The 22,685-nt window shown below is 33.8% G+C and overlaps 1 protein-coding gene across 1 annotated transcript in view; it reads left to right on the top strand.

The window, feature by feature from the left end:
* Positions 1–22,685, top strand: part of LOC121425205 (ankyrin repeat domain-containing protein 55-like) — a 95,499-nt gene that overhangs the window by 62,498 nt on the left and 10,316 nt on the right. Inside the window, exon 6 of the mRNA XM_041621212.1 lies at positions 21,587–21,774. Coding sequence (XP_041477146.1) covers positions 21,587–21,774 — 188 coding nt within the window. The remainder of the gene's footprint in view (positions 1–21,586; positions 21,775–22,685) is intronic.

Genomic DNA, 22,685 nt, shown 5'->3' with positions numbered 1-22,685 from the left:
CAAATAGTGGCATTGATAGACCATTTTTAATTTGCAGTTGATTGAAATATGTGTACCATGGGTCCAAATCAATCTACTGCAGATATGAACATAGTAAAAATTACTTTTTAACATTTTCCCGCTAAAACTTAAAAAAAATTACAATTTTCATCAAAAGTCAGAACATCAGATATTTATCAGTGTTGTATGTTTCCTTTTTGGTTGGTTTTCTCGATAATGAACTTGAAAAATAAATTTTTAAAAGTTATGTACAAAATCTACCAAAGTAATCTATTAGTATCTATTTAAGTATGTATAGAATAGGGCTTTTACTTTCAATTTCTGCAAAAATCTGTAAATCAATTTTATGACCGAAATTGACTAATGCTTCGGTTTGAATGAACAAAGAATTAGGCTTCATGTCCTTGTTTCAAAATACATTATGTCTTCAAGTAATCATGTGGAGGATTTACTCATGAAAAACAAGTTATGACAATGTTGACCCTGTGCTTGTGAATCCTGCCCCCTTAGACATTGGAAAAGCAAAGACAAATGAAATATCAAAAGAGGGAAAGAGAGAAACGATAATTAAAGTATTCACTGCTGGGTTTCTTATTTTTGAAGTGACTAATTAATCAGAAATATGATTGCAAGACAGACAAAGGTTCATTTCCTTTTTGTCTCGCCCACCAGAGGTGAAGGCAAGACTTAGGGATCCAAATGTCGTCCGTCCGTCACAAACCTGTAATGACACATAACTCCACAACCATAAGTCACTTTTCAACCAAACTTGGATGGTAGATAGACTTGGGGGACCTGCATGTTATGCTGCAGTCTGAGGTCACATGGTAAGGTCAAAGGTCATTTTCAAGTCAACTTTAAAGTTTACATGCAAGACTCTCTTATGACACCTAACTCCACAACCATAAGTCACTTTTCAACCAAACTTGGATGGTAGATAGACTTAGGGGACCTGCATGTTATGCTGCAGTCTGAGGTCACATGGTAAGGTCAAAGGTCATTTTCAGGTCAACGTTAAAGTTTACATGCAAGACTCTCTTATGACACCTAACTCCACAACCATAAGTCGCTTTTCAACCAAACTTGGATGGTAGATGGACTTAGGGGACCTGCATGTTATGCTGCAGTCTGAGGTCACATGGTAAGGTCAAAGGTCATTTTCAGGTCAACATTAAAGATTACGTGCAAGGCTCTTATGACAAGTGTTATTCCATCGCAGTCTTTTTACAATGAAGTTTCGATATAATTCTCTTGCGTGCCCTCGCAAATCACGATATTTCTGGTTATTTTCATAAGTGGGCGAGACACAAAATTGCTTTTGCCTTGTCTTGGAATATGGGTTAAGCTTAAGTGTCAGTTTAGTCCATGCCAGGCATGGTTTTCTCCACAGATTTTGAAAAAAATATTTTGTACAGATTTGTTTATTTTCAAATTATTTATAAGAGCTCTGAGCTCAGTGAGCTGTATTCCCCAAGGTTTTGAATGTGGAAAAATATTTGTCAATTTGTATAAAAAAATTGAACATCTTCTTTCCTTCACATGTAAAACATAATGGACAACAGAGAGCTGTCACTTTGGGAGAATAAGAAATAGGAAAGCTGAAAAATTCAGGACTTTTCCGGATATTCAGGACAAACAATAAGCCAAATAAATACGCTGTCTAATGAGATTGTCTTATCTTTCACGATGCTTTGGCTATATTTTTTTTTTTTAGATAGAAAGCATTGATCAAGACAGGATACTGTTTGAAATACTTTCTTATTCAATAGGAAAGTTATTTTCGTCTTGTAGTTTTAAAAGGCCATTCCCCCAAGAGAAATTCATCAAAATAAGATAATGTCTCACATAGATAATGAATTGGTCAAAGATGTTAAAATATTCATCATGAAAAATATCTGCTTGCACAACAGCCCAGTAAACTTGATTTATGGGGGAAAATCTCATTTGATGATGCATCTCTATTAAATTCTGCTATTCCACGTTTTTTTCCCCTTATGTAGCTAAATCTATTAAAGATAAATTATACCAGTTGTACCGATCTCAAAATGAGTTTGAACAGAATCCATTGAAATTACCACCAAAGTTTTTGTATGTATAAATAAAAAAAATTGTGCCAAATATCTCTGGAAGAAAATGCGTAATTGCTGAGAAATTAGCAAAATAAGCAAGGAATTCCATCAAATGTCAGGTATTTTTCGAAGCAATATTAATACTGTCCCACACATTGGCGGCGGAAGGCAAAAATTTTAGGAGGGGCAATCCACCTGCATTTAGGAGGGACACAGGAAATAAAATTGACAAGCAAAAAAAAAAGGTTCTCAACAAAAAATTTAGGGGGGGGGACCGTCCCCTCCACCTGAAATTTAGGGGAGGGGGGACAGGTCCCCCGCTTCTGCTGCCTATGGTCCCACATATGCTTTTCTGTGTTAGTGATCATCATAATTATTGATTTTGAGCTAAGATTTCATGATTTTACTTAGATCATTTTTTTTTACAAATACCCTAGTTGATTTAAAAGACTTTCACATATAATTAATAATTGTTTGCTGCAACTATTGCCTTTTACCTATTAAGGGGAAGTTTACCTTGAAGAAAAGTTTGTTGTAAAAGTAGCAGAAAAAATAATTCAAAAATAATGGTGAAGATTGAGGAAAATCCATTAACAATTCAGAAAGTTATTTGAATTTAAATTTTTGGAAAATTTCCAAAGTTTTTGGAAATACTTTCTTATTCAATAGGAAAGTTATTTTCATCTTGTAGTTTTAAAAGGCCATTCCCCCAAGAGAAATCCATCAAAATAAGATAATGTCTCACACAGATAATGAATTGGTCAAAGATGTTAAAATATTCATCATGAAAAATATCTGCTTGCACAACAGCCCAGTAAACTTGATTTATGGGGGAAAATCTCATTTGATGATGCATCTCTATTAAATTCTGCTATTCCACGTTTTTTTCCCCTTATGTAGCTAAATCTATTAAAGATAAATTATACCAGTTGTACCGATCTCAAAATGAGTTTGAACAGAATCCATTGAAATTACCACCAAAGTTTTTGTATGTATAAATAAAAAAAATTGTGCCAAATATCTCTGGAAGAAAATGCGTAATTGCTGAGAAATTAGCAAAATAAGCAAGGAATTCCATCAAATGTCAGGTATTTTTCGAAGCAATATTAATACTGTCCCACACATTGGCGGCGGAAGGCAAAAATTTTAGGAGGGGCAATCCACCTGCATTTAGGAGGGACACAGGAAATAAAATTGACAAGCAAAAAAAAAAAGGTTCTCAACAAAAAATTTAGGGGGGGGGACCGTCCCCTCCACCTGAAATTTAGGGGAGGGGGGACAGGTCCCCCGCTTCTGCTGCCTATGGTCCCACATATGCTTTTCTGTGTTAGTGATCATCATAATTATTAATTTTGAGCTAAGATTTCATGATTTTACTTAGATCATTTTTTTTACAAATACCCTAGTTGATTTAAAAGACTTTCATATATAATTAATAATTGTTTGCTGCAACTATTGCCTTTTACCTATTAAGGGGAAGTTTACCTTGAAGAAAAGTTTGTTGTAAAAGTAGCAGAAAAAATAATTCAAAAATAATGGTGAAGATTGAGGAAAATCCATTAACAATTCAGAAAGTTATTTGAATTTAAAGTTTTGGATTTGTGACGTCATAAATGGGCAGCTGCCCCATATGTTATGTAATATAATTTGCATAAATTTCATCTTTTAATGGTTTGTGATGACTTATTTTTGTTTTTATTTTAGCAAGGGGTAAAATGATTTGTCTATTGATATACTGAAGGAACAGTAAAAACAATTTCAGTTTTCAGAGGAAACGGCATTTCATTGATTTTTACCATACCGTGTAAGAAAGCTACTCGCATATGATGTCACAGTTCAATTAACTAAGATTCAAATAACTCTTTTGTTCTTTGATTGATACATTTTTCTCAAACCTTCGGCAATGTTTTTAATATTTTTTTCTGCTATTTTTACAATAATCTTTTAGTCAGGGTGAACTTCCCCTTTAAAGATCTATCTGCAAGTTTTCAGTGTGCATGTTCTTTAATAGTAGACTGTGATGTTACTGATATATGTGGTATTTTTTTAAGCAGGGTAGATGAGGGATGCAGATCTGTAGACTTTTACTTTTTCATTTTCACATGACATTCACTAAAGTGGTTAAATGGACGTAGTATACATTAAGACATGCTAGACAGGGAAATAAAGGGGGGGGGGGCCATATCGATCAATACACCGTAGTTCGCGTCCTCTTGGCATGATCTGACCAATACTGCCATGCCTTTTATGCTGCACGCAACTAGATAAAGTGCGACTCATACTTAAATCTTTGTGCAACATCCCACAGGGATCTGTTTCATAAAGGCTTGTTACAATATCAAATGCACAATTTCTATAACAAATTTACCATCGGCTAATCAGGTTGAATGATTTCAGTAGCTTATAACTGTTATTGCAAGTTTTATGAAATGGATCCCTGGAATGTAGATGGTTTCTGAACTAAGAGAAAATTGGAGGGGGACATAATGGTGAAAAGCAAGTTTTCGACTAGGCATTTAGATTGTGTCTGTACTTACGAATGAACTGTCACAAGCAATCTGAAGTTCAGAACTGATTGGCAGGAAACGCAAGAAGAATATAGCTCTTTGACAAGATGTGTATAATTGCAATTTGAAAGTAAATGATGCAGCCGAAACTTCCCAAAGCTGTTTTCCCAAACCTTGCCCTAAGAAAACTTTGAGTTTAAATTGGAAAGTAATTTCTATCACTTTGTTACTTTTGTTAAAGTATGGAAAGCCAGAGATGACTTAACTCATTATCCCATTAGATATAGGCACTGGATTGGAGATCAAAAAGACCACCCTGATTGGTCAAATAGATAATGCATTGCTTTCATGAATATACATTACATCCCAGGGGCCGTATTCTGAAAATTGTCTTAAGAGAAATATTCTTGTATCTTTAGAGTTACAATAAAATCCGTATTCCGAAAATTGTCTTAACTTTTCTTGTAACTTTCACTGAGTGCGTATGATGTCAGATATTTAGATAATGCGTAAATGTCTAATTGGCGCATGTTATGTCTGTGCGCAAGATAAAATATCGAGTTACAAGGTATTCCGAAAATTCTCTTATCTTTACGTTCTCTTAACTTTCTTGGAAAATACAATAAAATTTACAAGAGTTGGGGGCTATTGTAACTTATTGTTGCATGCGATATTTGCCCGTCTGCAATAATTATTTCTTGCTGCATCCCGCAAGAACATCATGTTTTACAAAAGGAGACATTCAAAAGACATTATAATGACGGATTGGTAGACTTTTCAGCAATTACAAATTGGTGTTCGAGATGATGAATCTTTTCAGAGAAAATATATCTTTGAGAAGAGCCAAGTGTATTTTTAGCACAGAAGCGCATAAGCATAAGTGTCTGGTTATTTTCATAAGTGGGCGAGACACAAAATTGCTTTTGCCTTGTCTTGGAATATGGGTTAAGCTTAAGTGTCAGTTTAGTCCATGCCAGGCATGGTTTTCTCCACAGATTTTGAAAAAAATATTTTGTACAGATTTGTTTATTTTCAAATTATTTATAAGAGCTCTGAGCTCAGTGAGCTGTATTCCCCAAGGTTTTGAATGTGGAAAAATATTTGTCAATTTGTATAAAAAAATTGAACATCTTCTTTCCTTCACATGTAAAACATAATGGACAACAGAGAGCTGTCACTTTGGGAGAATAAGAAATAGGAAAGCTGAAAAATTCAGGACTTTTCCGGATATTCAGGACAAACAATAAGCCAAATAAATACGCTGTCTAATGAGATTGTCTTATCTTTCACGATGCTTTGGCTATATTTTATTTTTTTTAGATAGAAAGCATTGATCAAGACAGGATACTGTTTGAAATACTTTCTTACTCAATAGGAAAGTTATTTTCGTCTTGTAGTTTTAAAAGGCCATTCCCCCAAGAGAAATTCATCAAAATAAGATAATGTCTCACATAGATAATGAATTGGTCAAAGATGTTAAAATATTCATCATGAAAAATATCTGCTTGCACAACAGCCCAGTAAACTTGATTTATGGGGGAAAATCTCATTTGATGATGCATCTCTATTAAATTCTGCTATTCCACGTTTTTTCCCCTTATGTAGCTAAATCTATTAAAGATAAATTATACCAGTTGTACCGATCTCAAAATGAGTTTGAACAGAATCCATTGAAATTACCACCAAAGTTTTTGTATGTATAAATAAAAAAAATTGTGCCAAATATCTCTGGAAGAAAATGCGTAATTGCTGAGAAATTAGCAAAATAAGCAAGGAATTCCATCAAATGTCAGTTATTTTTCGAAGCAATATTAATACTGTCCCACACATTGGCGGCGGAAGGCAAAAATTTTAGGAGGGGCAATCCACCTGCATTTAGGAGGGACACAGGAAATAAAATTGACAAGCAAAAAAAAAAGGTTCTCAACAAAAAATTTAGGGGGGGACCGTCCCCTCCACCTGAAATTTAGGGGAGGGGGGACAGGTCCCCCGCTTCTGCTGCCTATGGTCCCACATATGCTTTTCTGTGTTAGTGATCATCATAATTATTGATTTTGAGCTAAGATTTCATGATTTTACTTAGATCATTTTTTTTACAAATACCCTAGTTGATTTAAAAGACTTTCACATATAATTAATAATTGTTTGCTGCAACTATTGCCTTTTACCTATTAAGGGGAAGTTTACCTTGAAGAAAAGTTTGTTGTAAAAGTAGCAGAAAAAATAATTCAAAAATAATGGTGAAGATTGAGGAAAATCCATTAACAATTCAGAAAGTTATTTGAATTTAAATTTTTGGAAAATTTCCAAAGTTTTTGGAAATACTTTCTTATTCAATAGGAAAGTTATTTTCATCTTGTAGTTTTAAAAGGCCATTCCCCCAAGAGAAATCCATCAAAATAAGATAATGTCTCACACAGATAATGAATTGGTCAAAGATGTTAAAATATTCATCATGAAAAATATCTGCTTGCACAACAGCCCAGTAAACTTGATTTATGGGGGAAAATCTCATTTGATGATGCATCTCTATTAAATTCTGCTATTCCACGTTTTTTTCCCCTTATGTAGCTAAATCTATTAAAGATAAATTATACCAGTTGTACCGATCTCAAAATGAGTTTGAACAGAATCCATTGAAATTACCACCAAAGTTTTTGTATGTATAAATAAAAAAAATTGTGCCAAATATCTCTGGAAGAAAATGCGTAATTGCTGAGAAATTAGCAAAATAAGCAAGGAATTCCATCAAATGTCAGGTATTTTTCGAAGCAATATTAATACTGTCCCACACATTGGCGGCGGAAGGCAAAAATTTTAGGAGGGGCAATCCACCTGCATTTAGGAGGGACACAGGAAATAAAATTGACAAGCAAAAAAAAAAGAGGTTCTCAACAAAAAATTTAGGGGGGGGACCGTCCCCTCCACCTGAAATTTAGGGGAGGGGGGACAGGTCCCCCGCTTCTGCTGCCTATGGTCCCACATATGCTTTTCTGTGTTAGTGATCATCATAATTATTAATTTTGAGCTAAGATTTCATGATTTTACTTAGATCATTTTTTTTACAAATACCCTGGTTGATTTAAAAGACTTTCATATATAATTAATAATTGTTTGCTGCAACTATTGCCTTTTACCTATTAAGGGGAAGTTTACCTTGAAGAAAAGTTTGTTGTAAAAGTAGCAGAAAAAATAATTCAAAAATAATGGTGAAGATTGAGAAAATCCATTAACAATTCAGAAAGTTATTTGAATTTAAAGTTTTGGATTTGTGACGTCATAAATGGGCAGCTGCCCCATATGTTATGTAATAAAATTTGCATAAATTTCATCTTTTAATGGTTCGTGATGACTTATTTTTGTTTTTATTTTAGCAAGGGGTAAAATGATTTGTCTATTGATATACTGAAGGAACAGTAAAAACAATTTCAGTTTTCAGAGGAAACGGCATTTCATTGATTTTTACCATACCGTGTAAGAAAGCTACTCGCATATGATGTCACAGTTCAATTAACTAAGATTCAAATAACTCTTTTATTCTTTGATTGATACATTTTTCTCAAACCTTCGGCAATGTTTTTAATATTTTTTTCTGCTATTTTTACAATAATCTTTTAGTCAGGGTGAACTTCCCCTTTAAAGATCTATCTGCAAGTTTTCAGTGTGCATGTTCTTTAATAGTAGACTGTGATGTTACTGATATATGTGGTATTTTTTTAAGCAGGGTAGATGAGGGATGCAGATCTGTAGACTTTTACTTTTTCATTTTCACATGACATTCACTAAAGTGGTTAAATGGACGTAGTATACATTAAGACATGCTAGACAGGGAAATAAAGGGGGGGGGCCATATCGATCAATACACCGTAGTTCGCGTCCTCTTGGCATGATCTGACCAATACTGCCATGCCTTTTATGCTGCACGCAACTAGATAAAGTGCGACTCATACTTAAATCTTTGTGCAACATCCCACAGGGATCTGTTTCATAAAGGCTTGTTACAATATCAAATGCACAATTTCTATAACAAATTTACCATCGGCTAATCAGGTTGAATGATTTCAGTAGCTTATAACTGTTATTGCAAGTTTTATGAAATGGATCCCTGGAATGTAGATGGTTTCTGAACTAAGAGAAAATTGGAGGGGGACATAATGGTGAAAAGCAAGTTTTCGACTAGGCATTTAGATTGTGTCTGTACTTACGAATGAACTGTCACAAGCAATCTGAAGTTCAGAACTGATTGGCAGGAAACGCAAGAAGAATATAGCTCTTTGACAAGATGTGTATAATTGCAATTTGAAAGTAAATGATGCAGCCGAAACTTCCCAAAGCTGTTTTCCCAAACCTTGCCCTAAGAAAACTTTGAGTTTAAATTGGAAAGTAATTTCTATCACTTTGTTACTTTTGTTAAAGTATGGAAAGCCAGAGATGACTTAACTCATTATCCCATTAGATATAGGCACTGGATTGGAGATCAAAAAGACCACCCTGATTGGTCAAATAGATAATGCATTGCTTTCATGAATATACATTACATCCCAGGGGCCGTATTCTGAAAATTGTCTTAAGAGAAATATTCTTGTATCTTTAGAGTTACAATAAAATCCGTATTCCGAAAATTGTCTTAACTTTTCTTGTAACTTTCACTGAGTGCGTATGATGTCAGATATTTAGATAATGCGTAAATGTCTAATTGGCGCATGTTATGTCTGTGCGCAAGATAAAATATCGAGTTACAAGGTATTCCGAAAATTCTCTTATCTTTACGTTCTCTTAACTTTCTTGGAAAATACAATAAAATTTACAAGAGTTGGGGGCTATTGTAACTTATTGTTGCATGCGATATTTGCCCGTCTGCAATAATTATTTCTTGCTGCATCCCGCAAGAACATCATGTTTTACAAAAGGAGACATTCAAAAGACATTATAATGACGGATTGGTAGACTTTTCAGCAATTACAAATTGGTGTTCGAGATGATGAATCTTTTCAGAGAAAATATATCTTTGAGAAGAGCCAAGTGTATTTTTAGCACAGAAGCGCATAAGCATAAGTGTCTGGTTATTTTCATAAGTGGGCGAGACACAAAATTGCTTTTGCCTTGTCTTGGAATATGGGTTAAGCTTAAGTGTCAGTTTAGTCCATGCCAGGCATGGTTTTCTCCACAGATTTTGAAAAAAATATTTTGTACAGATTTGTTTATTTTCAAATTATTTATAAGAGCTCTGAGCTCAGTGAGCTGTATTCCCCAAGGTTTTGAATGTGGAAAAATATTTGTCAATTTGTATAAAAAAATTGAACATCTTCTTTCCTTCACATGTAAAACATAATGGACAACAGAGAGCTGTCACTTTGGGAGAATAAGAAATAGGAAAGCTGAAAAATTCAGGACTTTTCCGGATATTCAGGACAAACAATAAGCCAAATAAATACGCTGTCTAATGAGATTGTCTTATCTTTCACGATGCTTTGGCTATATTTTATTTTTTTTAGATAGAAAGCATTGATCAAGACAGGATACTGTTTGAAATACTTTCTTACTCAATAGGAAAGTTATTTTCGTCTTGTAGTTTTAAAAGGCCATTCCCCCAAGAGAAATTCATCAAAATAAGATAATGTCTCACATAGATAATGAATTGGTCAAAGATGTTAAAATATTCATCATGAAAAATATCTGCTTGCACAACAGCCCAGTAAACTTGATTTATGGGGGAAAATCTCATTTGATGATGCATCTCTATTAAATTCTGCTATTCCACGTTTTTTCCCCTTATGTAGCTAAATCTATTAAAGATAAATTATACCAGTTGTACCGATCTCAAAATGAGTTTGAACAGAATCCATTGAAATTACCACCAAAGTTTTTGTATGTATAAATAAAAAAAATTGTGCCAAATATCTCTGGAAGAAAATGCGTAATTGCTGAGAAATTAGCAAAATAAGCAAGGAATTCCATCAAATGTCAGTTATTTTTCGAAGCAATATTAATACTGTCCCACACATTGGCGGCGGAAGGCAAAAATTTTAGGAGGGGCAATCCACCTGCATTTAGGAGGGACACAGGAAATAAAATTGACAAGCAAAAAAAAAAGGTTCTCAACAAAAAATTTAGGGGGGGACCGTCCCCTCCACCTGAAATTTAGGGGAGGGGGGACAGGTCCCCCGCTTCTGCTGCCTATGGTCCCACATATGCTTTTCTGTGTTAGTGATCATCATAATTATTGATTTTGAGCTAAGATTTCATGATTTTACTTAGATCATTTTTTTTACAAATACCCTAGTTGATTTAAAAGACTTTCACATATAATTAATAATTGTTTGCTGCAACTATTGCCTTTTACCTATTAAGGGGAAGTTTACCTTGAAGAAAAGTTTGTTGTAAAAGTAGCAGAAAAAATAATTCAAAAATAATGGTGAAGATTGAGGAAAATCCATTAACAATTCAGAAAGTTATTTGAATTTAAATTTTTGGAAAATTTCCAAAGTTTTTGGAAATACTTTCTTATTCAATAGGAAAGTTATTTTCATCTTGTAGTTTTAAAAGGCCATTCCCCCAAGAGAAATCCATCAAAATAAGATAATGTCTCACACAGATAATGAATTGGTCAAAGATGTTAAAATATTCATCATGAAAAATATCTGCTTGCACAACAGCCCAGTAAACTTGATTTATGGGGGAGAATCTCATTTGATGATGCATCTCTATTAAATTCTGCTATTCCACGTTTTTTTCCCCTTATGTAGCTAAATCTATTAAAGATAAATTATACCAGTTGTACCGATCTCAAAATGAGTTTGAACAGAATCCATTGAAATTACCACCAAAGTTTTTGTATGTATAAATAAAAAAAATTGTGCCAAATATCTCTGGAAGAAAATGCGTAATTGCTGAGAAATTAGCAAAATAAGCAAGGAATTCCATCAAATGTCAGGTATTTTTCGAAGCAATATTAATACTGTCCCACACATTGGCGGCGGAAGGCAAAAATTTTAGGAGGGGCAATCCACCTGCATTTAGGAGGGACACAGGAAATAAAATTGACAAGCAAAAAAAAAAGAGGTTCTCAACAAAAAATTTAGGGGGGGGACCGTCCCCTCCACCTGAAATTTAGGGGAGGGGGGACAGGTCCCCCGCTTCTGCTGCCTATGGTCCCACATATGCTTTTCTGTGTTAGTGATCATCATAATTATTAATTTTGAGCTAAGATTTCATGATTTTACTTAGATCATTTTTTTTACAAATACCCTAGTTGATTTAAAAGACTTTCATATATAATTAATAATTGTTTGCTGCAACTATTGCCTTTTACCTATTAAGGGGAAGTTTACCTTGAAGAAAAGTTTGTTGTAAAAGTAGCAGAAAAAATAATTCAAAAATAATGGTGAAGATTGAGAAAATCCATTAACAATTCAGAAAGTTATTTGAATTTAAAGTTTTGGATTTGTGACGTCATAAATGGGCAGCTGCCCCATATGTTATGTAATAAAATTTGCATAAATTTCATCTTTTAATGGTTCGTGATGACTTATTTTTGTTTTTATTTTAGCAAGGGGTAAAATGATTTGTCTATTGATATACTGAAGGAACAGTAAAAACAATTTCAGTTTTCAGAGGAAACGGCATTTCATTGATTTTTACCATACCGTGTAAGAAAGCTACTCGCATATGATGTCACAGTTCAATTAACTAAGATTCAAATAACTCTTTTATTCTTTGATTGATACATTTTTCTCAAACCTTCGGCAATGTTTTTAATATTTTTTTCTGCTATTTTTACAATAATCTTTTAGTCAGGGTGAACTTCCCCTTTAAAGATCTATCTGCAAGTTTTCAGTGTGCATGTTCTTTAATAGTAGACTGTGATGTTACTGATATATGTGGTATTTTTTTAAGCAGGGTAGATGAGGGATGCAGATCTGTAGACTTTTACTTTTTCATTTTCACATGACATTCACTAAAGTGGTTAAATGGACGTAGTATACATTAAGACATGCTAGACAGGGAAATAAAGGGGGGGGGGGGCCATATCGATCAATACACCGTAGTTCGCGTCCTCTTGGCATGATCTGACCAATACTGCCATGCCTTTTATGCTGCACGCAACTAGATAAAGTGCGACTCATACTTAAATCTTTGTGCAACATCCCACAGGGATCTGTTTCATAAAGGCTTGTTACAATATCAAATGCACAATTTCTATAACAAATTTACCATCGGCTAATCAGGTTGAATGATTTCAGTAGCTTATAACTGTTATTGCAAGTTTTATGAAATGGATCCCTGGAATGTAGATGGTTTCTGAACTAAGAGAAAATTGGAGGGGGACATAATGGTGAAAAGCAAGTTTTCGACTAGGCATTTAGATTGTGTCTGTACTTACGAATGAACTGTCACAAGCAATCTGAAGTTCAGAACTGATTGGCAGGAAACGCAAGAAGAATATAGCTCTTTGACAAGATGTGTATAATTGCAATTTGAAAGTAAATGATGCAGCCGAAACTTCCCAAAGCTGTTTTCCCAAACCTTGCCCTAAGAAAACTTTGAGTTTAAATTGGAAAGTAATTTCTATCACTTTGTTACTTTTGTTAAAGTATGGAAAGCCAGAGATGACTTAACTCATTATCCCATTAGATATAGGCACTGGATTGGAGATCAAAAAGACCACCCTGATTGGTCAAATAGATAATGCATTGCTTTCATGAATATACATTACATCCCAGGGGCCGTATTCTGAAAATTGTCTTAAGAGAAATATTCTTGTATCTTTAGAGTTACAATAAAATCCGTATTCCGAAAATTGTCTTAACTTTTCTTGTAACTTTCACTGAGTGCGTATGATGTCAGATATTTAGATAATGCGTAAATGTCTAATTGGCGCATGTTATGTCTGTGCGCAAGATAAAATATCGAGTTACAAGGTATTCCGAAAATTCTCTTATCTTTACGTTCTCTTAACTTTCTTGGAAAATACAATAAAATTTACAAGAGTTGGGGGCTATTGTAACTTATTGTTGCATGCGATATTTGCCCGTCTGCAATAATTATTTCTTGCTGCATCCCGCAAGAACATCATGTTTTACAAAAGGAGACATTCAAAAGACATTATAATGACGGATTGGTAGACTTTTCAGCAATTACAAATTGGTGTTCGAGATGATGAATCTTTTCAGAGAAAATATATCTTTGAGAAGAGCCAAGTGTATTTTTAGCACAGAAGCGCATAAGCATAAGTGTCTGGTTATTTTCATAAGTGGGCGAGACACAAAATTGCTTTTGCCTTGTCTTGGAATATGGGTTAAGCTTAAGTGTCAGTTTAGTCCATGCCAGGCATGGTTTTCTCCACAGATTTTGAAAAAAATATTTTGTACAGATTTGTTTATTTTCAAATTATTTATAAGAGCTCTGAGCTCAGTGAGCTGTATTCCCCAAGGTTTTGAATGTGGAAAAATATTTGTCAATTTGTATAAAAAAATTGAACATCTTCTTTCCTTCACATGTAAAACATAATGGACAACAGAGAGCTGTCACTTTGGGAGAATAAGAAATAGGAAAGCTGAAAAATTCAGGACTTTTCCGGATATTCAGGACAAACAATAAGCCAAATAAATACGCTGTCTAATGAGATTGTCTTATCTTTCACGATGCTTTGGCTATATTTTATTTTTTTTAGATAGAAAGCATTGATCAAGACAGGATACTGTTTGAAATACTTTCTTACTCAATAGGAAAGTTATTTTCGTCTTGTAGTTTTAAAAGGCCATTCCCCAAGAGAAATTCATCAAAATAAGATAATGTCTCACATAGATAATGAATTGGTCAAAGATGTTAAAATATTCATCATGAAAAATATCTGCTTGCACAACAGCCCAGTAAACTTGATTTATGGGGGAAAATCTCATTTGATGATGCATCTCTATTAAATTCTGCTATTCCACGTTTTTTCCCCTTATGTAGCTAAATCTATTAAAGATAAATTATACCAGTTGTACCGATCTCAAAATGAGTTTGAACAGAATCCATTGAAATTACCACCAAAGTTTTTGTATGTATAAATAAAAAAAATTGTGCCAAATATCTCTGGAAGAAAATGCGTAATTGCTGAGAAATTAGCAAAATAAGCAAGGAATTCCATCAAATGTCAGTTATTTTTCGAAGCAATATTAATACTGTCCCACACATTGGCGGCGGAAGGCAAAAATTTTAGGAGGGGCAATCCACCTGCATTTAGGAGGGACACAGGAAATAAAATTGACAAGCAAAAAAAAAAGGTTCTCAACAAAAAATTTAGGGGGGGACCGTCCCCTCCACCTGAAATTTAGGGGAGGGGGGACAGGTCCCCCGCTTCTGCTGCCTATGGTCCCACATATGCTTTTCTGTGTTAGTGATCATCATAATTATTGATTTTGAGCTAAGATTTCATGATTTTACTTAGATCATTTTTTTTTACAAATACCCTAGTTGATTTAAAAGACTTTCACATATAATTAATAATTGTTTGCTGCAACTATTGCCTTTTACCTATTAAGGGGAAGTTTACCTTGAAGAAAAGTTTGTTGTAAAAGTAGCAGAAAAAATAATTCAAAAACAATGGTGAAGATTGAGGAAAATCCATTAACAATTCAGAAAGTTATTTGAATTTAAATTTTTGGAAAATTTCCAAAGTTTTTGGAAATACTTTCTTATTCAATAGGAAAGTTATTTTCATCTTGTAGTTTTAAAAGGCCATTCCCCAAGAGAAATCCATCAAAATAAGATAATGTCTCACACAGATAATGAATTGGTCAAAGATGTTAAAATATTCATCATGAAAAATATCTGCTTGCACAACAGCCCAGTAAACTTGATTTATGGGGGAGAATCTCATTTGATGATGCATCTCTATTAAATTCTGCTATTCCACGTTTTTTCCCCTTATGTAGCTAAATCTATTAAAGATAAATTATACCAGTTGTACCGATCTCAAAATGAGTTTGAACAGAATCCATTGAAATTACCACCAAAGTTTTTGTATGTATAAATAAAAAAAATTGTGCCAAATATCTCTGGAAGAAAATGCGTAATTGCTGAGAAATTAGCAAAATAAGCAAGGAATTCCATCAAATGTCAGGTATTTTTCGAAGCAATATTAATACTGTCCCACACATTGGCGGCGGAAGGCAAAAATTTTAGGAGGGGCAATCCACCTGCATTTAGGAGGGACACAGGAAATAAAATTGACAAGCAAAAAAAAAAGAGGTTCTCAACAAAAAATTTAGGGGGGGGACCGTCCCCTCCACCTGAAATTTAGGGGAGGGGGGACAGGTCCCCCGCTTCTGCTGCCTATGGTCCCACATATGCTTTTCTGTGTTAGTGATCATCATAATTATTAATTTTGAGCTAAGATTTCATGATTTTACTTAGATCATTTTTTTTACAAATACCCTGGTTGATTTAAAAGACTTTCATATATAATTAATAATTGTTTGCTGCAACTATTGCCTTTTACCTATTAAGGGGAAGTTTACCTTGAAGAAAAGTTTGTTGTAAAAGTAGCAGAAAAAATAATTCAAAAATAATGGTGAAGATTGAGAAAATCCATTAACAATTCAGAAAGTTATTTGAATTTAAAGTTTTGGATTTGTGACGTCATAAATGGGCAGCTGCCCCATATGTTATGTAATAAAATTTGCATAAATTTCATCTTTTAATGGTTCGTGATGACTTATTTTTGTTTTTATTTTAGCAAGGGGTAAAATGATTTGTCTATTGATATACTGAAGGAACAGTAAAAACAATTTCAGTTTTCAGAGGAAACGGCATTTCATTGATTTTTACCATACCGTGTAAGAAAGCTACTCGCATATGATGTCACAGTTCAATTAACTAAGATTCAAATAACTCTTTTATTCTTTGATTGATACATTTTTCTCAAACCTTCGGCAATGTTTTTAATATTTTTTTCTGCTATTTTTACAATAATCTTTTAGTCAGGGTGAACTTCCCCTTTAAAGATCTATCTGCAAGTTTTCAGTGTGCATGTTCTTTAATAGTAGACTGTGATGTTACTGATATATGTGGTATTTTTTTAAGCAGGGTAGATGAGGGATGCAGATCTGTAGACTTTTACTTTTTCATTTTCACATGACATTCACTAAAGTGGTTAAATGGACGTAGTATACATTAAGACATGCTAGACAGGGAAATAAAGGGGGGGGGGCCATATCGATCAATACACCGTAGTTCGCGTCCTCTTGGCATGATCTGACCAATACTGCCATGCCTTTTATGCTGCACGCAACTAGATAAAGTGCGACTCATACTTAAATCTTTGTGCAACATCCCACAGGGATCTGTTTCATAAAGGCTTGTTACAATATCAAATGCACAATTTCTATAACAAATTTACCATCGGCTAATCAGGTTGAATGATTTCAGTAGCTTATAACTGTTATTGCAAGTTTTATGAAATGGATCCCTGGAATGTAGATGGTTTCTGAACTAAGAGAAAATTGGAGGGGGACATAATGGTGAAAAGCAAGTTTTCGACTAGGCATTTAGATTGTGTCTGTACTTACGAATGAACTGTCACAAGCAATCTGAAGTTCAGAACTGATTGGCAGGAAACGCAAGAAGAATATAGCTCTTTGACAAGATGTGTATAATTGCAATTTGAAAGTAAATGATGCAGCCGAAACTTCCCAAAGCTGTTTTCCCAAACCTTGCCCTAAGAAAACTTTGAGTTTAAATTGGAAAGTAATTTCTATCACTTTGTTACTTTTGTTAAAGTATGGAAAGCCAGAGATGACTTAACTCATTATCCCATTAGATATAGGCACTGGATTGGAGATCAAAAAGACCACCCTGATTGGTCAAATAGATAATGCATTGCTTTCATGAATATACATTACATCCCAGGGGCCGTATTCTGAAAATTGTCTTAAGAGAAATATTCTTGTATCTTTAGAGTTACAATAAAATCCGTATTCTAGCCTCGAAAATTGTCTTAACTTTTCTTGTAACTTTCACTGAGTGCGTATGATGTCAGATATTTAGATAATGCGTAAATGTCTAATTGGCGCATGTTATGTCTGTGCGCAAGATAAAATATCGAGTTACAAGGTATTCCGAAAATTCTCTTATCTTTACGTTCTCTTAACTTTCTTGGAAAATACAATAAAATTTACAAGAGTTGGGGGCTATTGTAACTTATTGTTGCATGCGATATTTGCCCGTCTGCAATAATTATTTCTTGCTGCATCCCGCAAGAACATCATGTTTTACAAAAGGAGACATTCAAAAGACATTATAATGACGGATTGGTAGACTTTTCAGCAATTACAAATTGGTGTTCGAGATGATGAATCTTTTCAGAGAAAATATATCTTTGAGAAGAGCCAAGTGTATTTTTAGCACAGAAGCGCATAAGCATAAGTGTCGGGGGCGCAAAGGAAATTACGCCTCATATCAACAATGCACTTCATTATTTTTAAGAAGAGATGCTTCTATTGGTTGGCCTAAGCATATATCAAGCTTAATAATTAGTTGATGACAGAATATTGGGCATGTCAGAGAGAAAAAAAATGGACGTCCTTACAGAGATAAGACAATTTTCAGAATACCAATTTAAGAGAATTTTAGCGCGCTGTTATCTTGCTGACTTACAAGAAAAGTTAAGAGAAAAGTTAAGACAATTTTCAGAATACCACCCCAGTTCCCATTTGAGTCCATAGACATAAGCATTCTGTATGGCCCGGAGTAGGTGTCTCTGGCTTTATCGATTGGCATCAATATCACTCCTTTTATAGAATAAGCCTGTGACAGGATTTATCCTTTTAAGCATTACAATTATCATCCCACCAATACACACATGCACATTATGCCTCTGCACGTGTACTTAACAGCCCTTGTAATTGTTGTTATGGTTACCATCTCGCCATACTGGAATATTCCTTTTTTTACAGTGTGGTGTCTATCTCTAGCAAATATTTGAGTTCCAGGGAGCAGCATAAGAAGTATATATGTTCAGTTTGCCATGAGAGCATATGACAGAATGTCTGACCAAACGGACTATTCACAATTTTTCACATCAGTCCATTTAGGAACACTTCATATTACTGAACAAAAATGATGAATTGGATGAAGTAATTGCTTTCAAATATGTGATAACTTTTCTTTCAGCAATATGTTACTGTGAATTTTTGTTATTATGTTCGATGTATGCCAGATTCCCAGATTCAATCGGGCAAGGGCAACTGTGATAAGCATGTGGTCATGAGACTCAGACCAAGGCTCAGTGTCTGACATTAGTTTGGACATCCTCAAATCAAATTCTTAAAGGTGTTTCAATAAGATCTGAATAGTTTTTCTAGCTTATCACTAATTGCATTATTTCAGAAGTAAATACCTGAGATAGCGAACACAGGCCTAACCAGATATTGGTAGTAATCATTTTGGTTATAGCTGACAGAAATGTAAACTGCCTGCAGATGTCCAATATGAAAGAATACATGAGGTTTTAAATGCATCATGTACCCCCCCCCCAAAAAAAAAAAACAAAGATCATCACTTGAGGCTGATCTCATTTCAGTTCCTATCACAATTACTACTTTTTAGCTCATTCGGCCTGAAGGGCGAGATGACCATATGCCCTGGCGTGGGGTCCGTCATCTGTCGTCCGTCGTCCGTCCACAATTTCAAAATGCTACTTCTTCGCCATTTCAAGTTCGATTTTAATTCTGTTTGCTTTATATGGTAGCACTAGGTGGGGGATTCAAAACTTCTACACAGAATTTTGAAATTCATTAAATATGCTAATTTATGTGCACTTTTCAAAATTCACAAAAAATGCTTCTTCTGTATTTGTTGACCGATTTTGAATTTTTTGTTTCCATCTGGTAGAGCTTCATGAGGTTCACCAAACTTCTATACAGAATTTTGAAATTTTGACCAGAACAATTCTTATGCTAATTTATGCAAAATTAATTTATGCATATTTTTAAAAATTCACATAAAATGCTTCTTCTTCTTTATTTGTTGACCGATTTTGATTCTTTTTCTTCCATCTGGTAGAGCTTTATGAGGTTCACCAATCTTTTACACAGGAAGTTGAACATTTTGACTAGAACAATTTTTATGCTAATTTATGCGAAATTAATTTATGCATATTTTTGAAAATTCACATAAAATGCTTTTTCTTCTTTAATTGTTGACCGATTTTTACTTTTTTTCCTCTTTCATCCTGTAGAACTTTATGAGGTTCACCAAACTTCTACACAGAATTTTGAAATTCATTAAATATGCTAAATTTATGTGCACTTTTCAAAATTCACAAAAAATGCTTCTTCTTCTGTATTTGTTGACTGATTTTGAATTTTTTGTTTCCATCTGGTAGAGCTTCATGAGGTTCACCAAACTTCTATACAGAATTTTGAAATTTTGACCAGAACAATTCCCATGCTAATTTATGCAAAATTAATTTATGCATATTTTTAAAAATTCACATAAAATGCTTCTTCTTCTTTATTTGTTGACCGATTTTGATTCTTTTTCTTCCATCTGGTAGAGCTTTATGAGGTTCACCAATCTTTTACACAGGAAGTTGAACATTTTGACTAGAACAATTTTTATGCTAATTTATGCGAAATTAATTTATGCATATTTTTGAAAATTCACATAAGATGATGCTTCTTCTTTATTTGTTGACCGATTTTGATTTTTTTTCTTCCACCTGGTAGAGCTTCATGAGGTTCACCAATCTTTTACACAGGAAGTTGAACATTTTGACTAGAACAATTTTTATGCTAATTTATGCGAAATTAATTTATGCATATTTTTGAAAATTCACATAAGATGATGCTTCTTCTTTATTTGTTGACCGATTTTGATTTTTTTTCTTCCACCTGGTAGAGCTTCATTAGGTTCACCAATCTTCTACACAGGATTTTTTAATTTTGACTAAAACAATTTTTATGCTAATTTATGCAAAATTAATTTATTCATATTTTTAAGAATTCACATAAAATGCTTTTTCTTCTTTAATTGTTGACCGATTTTTACTTTTTTTCTTCTTTCATCCTGTAGAACTTTATGAGGTTCACCAAACTTCTACACAGAATTTTGAAATTTTCAGTAGAAAATTACTTATGCTAGTTTATGCAAAATTTATTCAGAAATCACAGAAAATGCCTCTTCTTCTTTATTTGTTGACAGATTTTGATTATTTTCCTTCCATCTGGTAGAGCTGCATGAGGTTCTCCAAACTTGTACACAAAACTTTGAAATTTTGTATGGAAATTATTTATTCTAATTTATGCAAAATTTATTCATAAATCAAAAAAAATGTTTTTTCTTCATTTGCTGATCAATTTCAATTTTTTTTGCTTTATATGATAACTAAAGGTGGTTATACAAAATTTCAACATAGAATTTTGAAACTCATTAAATATGCTCATTTATTCATATATTTTCAAAACTCACAAAAATTACTTATTTATTTGTTGATTAATTTTGGTTATTTTTGTTCCATCTGAAAGCCACATTAGGTTCACCAAGGTTCTACACAGAGTTAAGAAACTTTGACTAGATTATTATTTATAAAAAAAAGGATTCATATGAAATTTATTCATAGATCACAAATAATGCTTCTATGTCATTTCTTCATCAATTTCAATTCTATATCCTCAATTTATGTCACCAATATAATTCACTACAGTGTCAACTGGGCTGACATTAAAATTGTGTTAAATTTTGTTGCGAGATGCCGGATGTGCTCCACATCATTGATGTGCTAGTTTAGAAAATCAAAATATGCATTCAATAATTCACCATCTAAACCATTTTCTGAAGATAATTTCATTGCATATAAGTATTTTGGGATAATTTTGAATTCCTTTTGTTCTCCATGGAGCATCATGAGTCTTGTGATTTCTTTTGCTCTCTCCCTGCTGTATCCAGAATGTAATTTACTAAGCCAATATTCTATACCAAATTTCTCAAAATAACCTTTTAATTTGTTTTATGTCTTCCTAGAACGGATGTCTAGTTTGCAGTTCTGTCATGGCCAAGTGCCATAGTGGGGGTGCCCCACTCATCAACTCAACAGAGGCTACAGGAAAGACTTGTGTTCATCTCGCAGCTGCTGCTGGACACCATGAAATCTTGTTAGAGTTTGCTCAGATTCCCAATGTAGACTTTGAAGCCTTAGATCCAGATGAAAGGTATGTTAGCTATATGGCTTTCTCACAAACCGAGTTCCACACCAGATGGGTATTTCATAAAGTCGTATGTAGGTTATGAATGACTTTATGAACTGACTATGACTGTTGATCCTTCCTTTCGGAACTAAATCACCACCAATGAAAATCTAGTGTATATAATTAACCACAAGTAAGGATCACAGTCGTTCATAAAGTCGCTTGTAAGATATGAACAGCTTCATGAAGCACCTTCCAGGTGTCTGTTGGAGAAGGAGTTGTAATCAAAAGGAACTCTGAAAATTAAACACAACATAAGTTTCACTTGATCATATGATTTTCTGCATTGCAGTAAATGCAACTCATGGGCCCTGGGGCTGGTTTTCATTTCAATGTATGGTGAAAAAAAATAGTATCTTACTTTACAGTTTTACTGTGATGTCATGCTTAAACAATCTTTGTATTCATTCATGAATGTTGTTTTTAAGCATTTCATCTCGAATTTACCTTTAAATCATGAGTTGCAGAGATGTGCAATGCAGCACTAATGGTGAGACATGGTAATTAGGTGGTCTGTCTTTGACAGATCACCTCTTAATTTCGTCAGAATTTTCTTATTTCTTTCTTTCTTTATTTTTACGGATTTTCTTGTCGCCAAGATATCTCAAAATGGACTTGGTCAATTTCATTGAATTTCATGTCATTCATAGGATCTGTCATGGACACGTCAAAATAAGCTTTTCAAGGTCATCAGGTCATGATGACGTCATCTAGGCGCCATTTTGTAAAATCACATTATCAATCATATCTCCATTATCAATTATCAAAAATTAACAATATTTACATCACATCAACTTCAGGTCAAGATTCATCAAATCATGTCATCAAAGGTCACCTGCAGGTCACGACGCGCACGTATGCGCGCGTCAAAATTT

The sequence above is a fragment of the Lytechinus variegatus genome, chromosome 12 (assembly GCF_018143015.1).
Source record: "Lytechinus variegatus isolate NC3 chromosome 12, Lvar_3.0, whole genome shotgun sequence".
In the NCBI taxonomy this organism is placed as follows: Eukaryota; Metazoa; Echinodermata; class Echinoidea; order Temnopleuroida; family Toxopneustidae; genus Lytechinus; species Lytechinus variegatus.
This window is presented reverse-complemented; position numbering and strand designations above follow the sequence as displayed.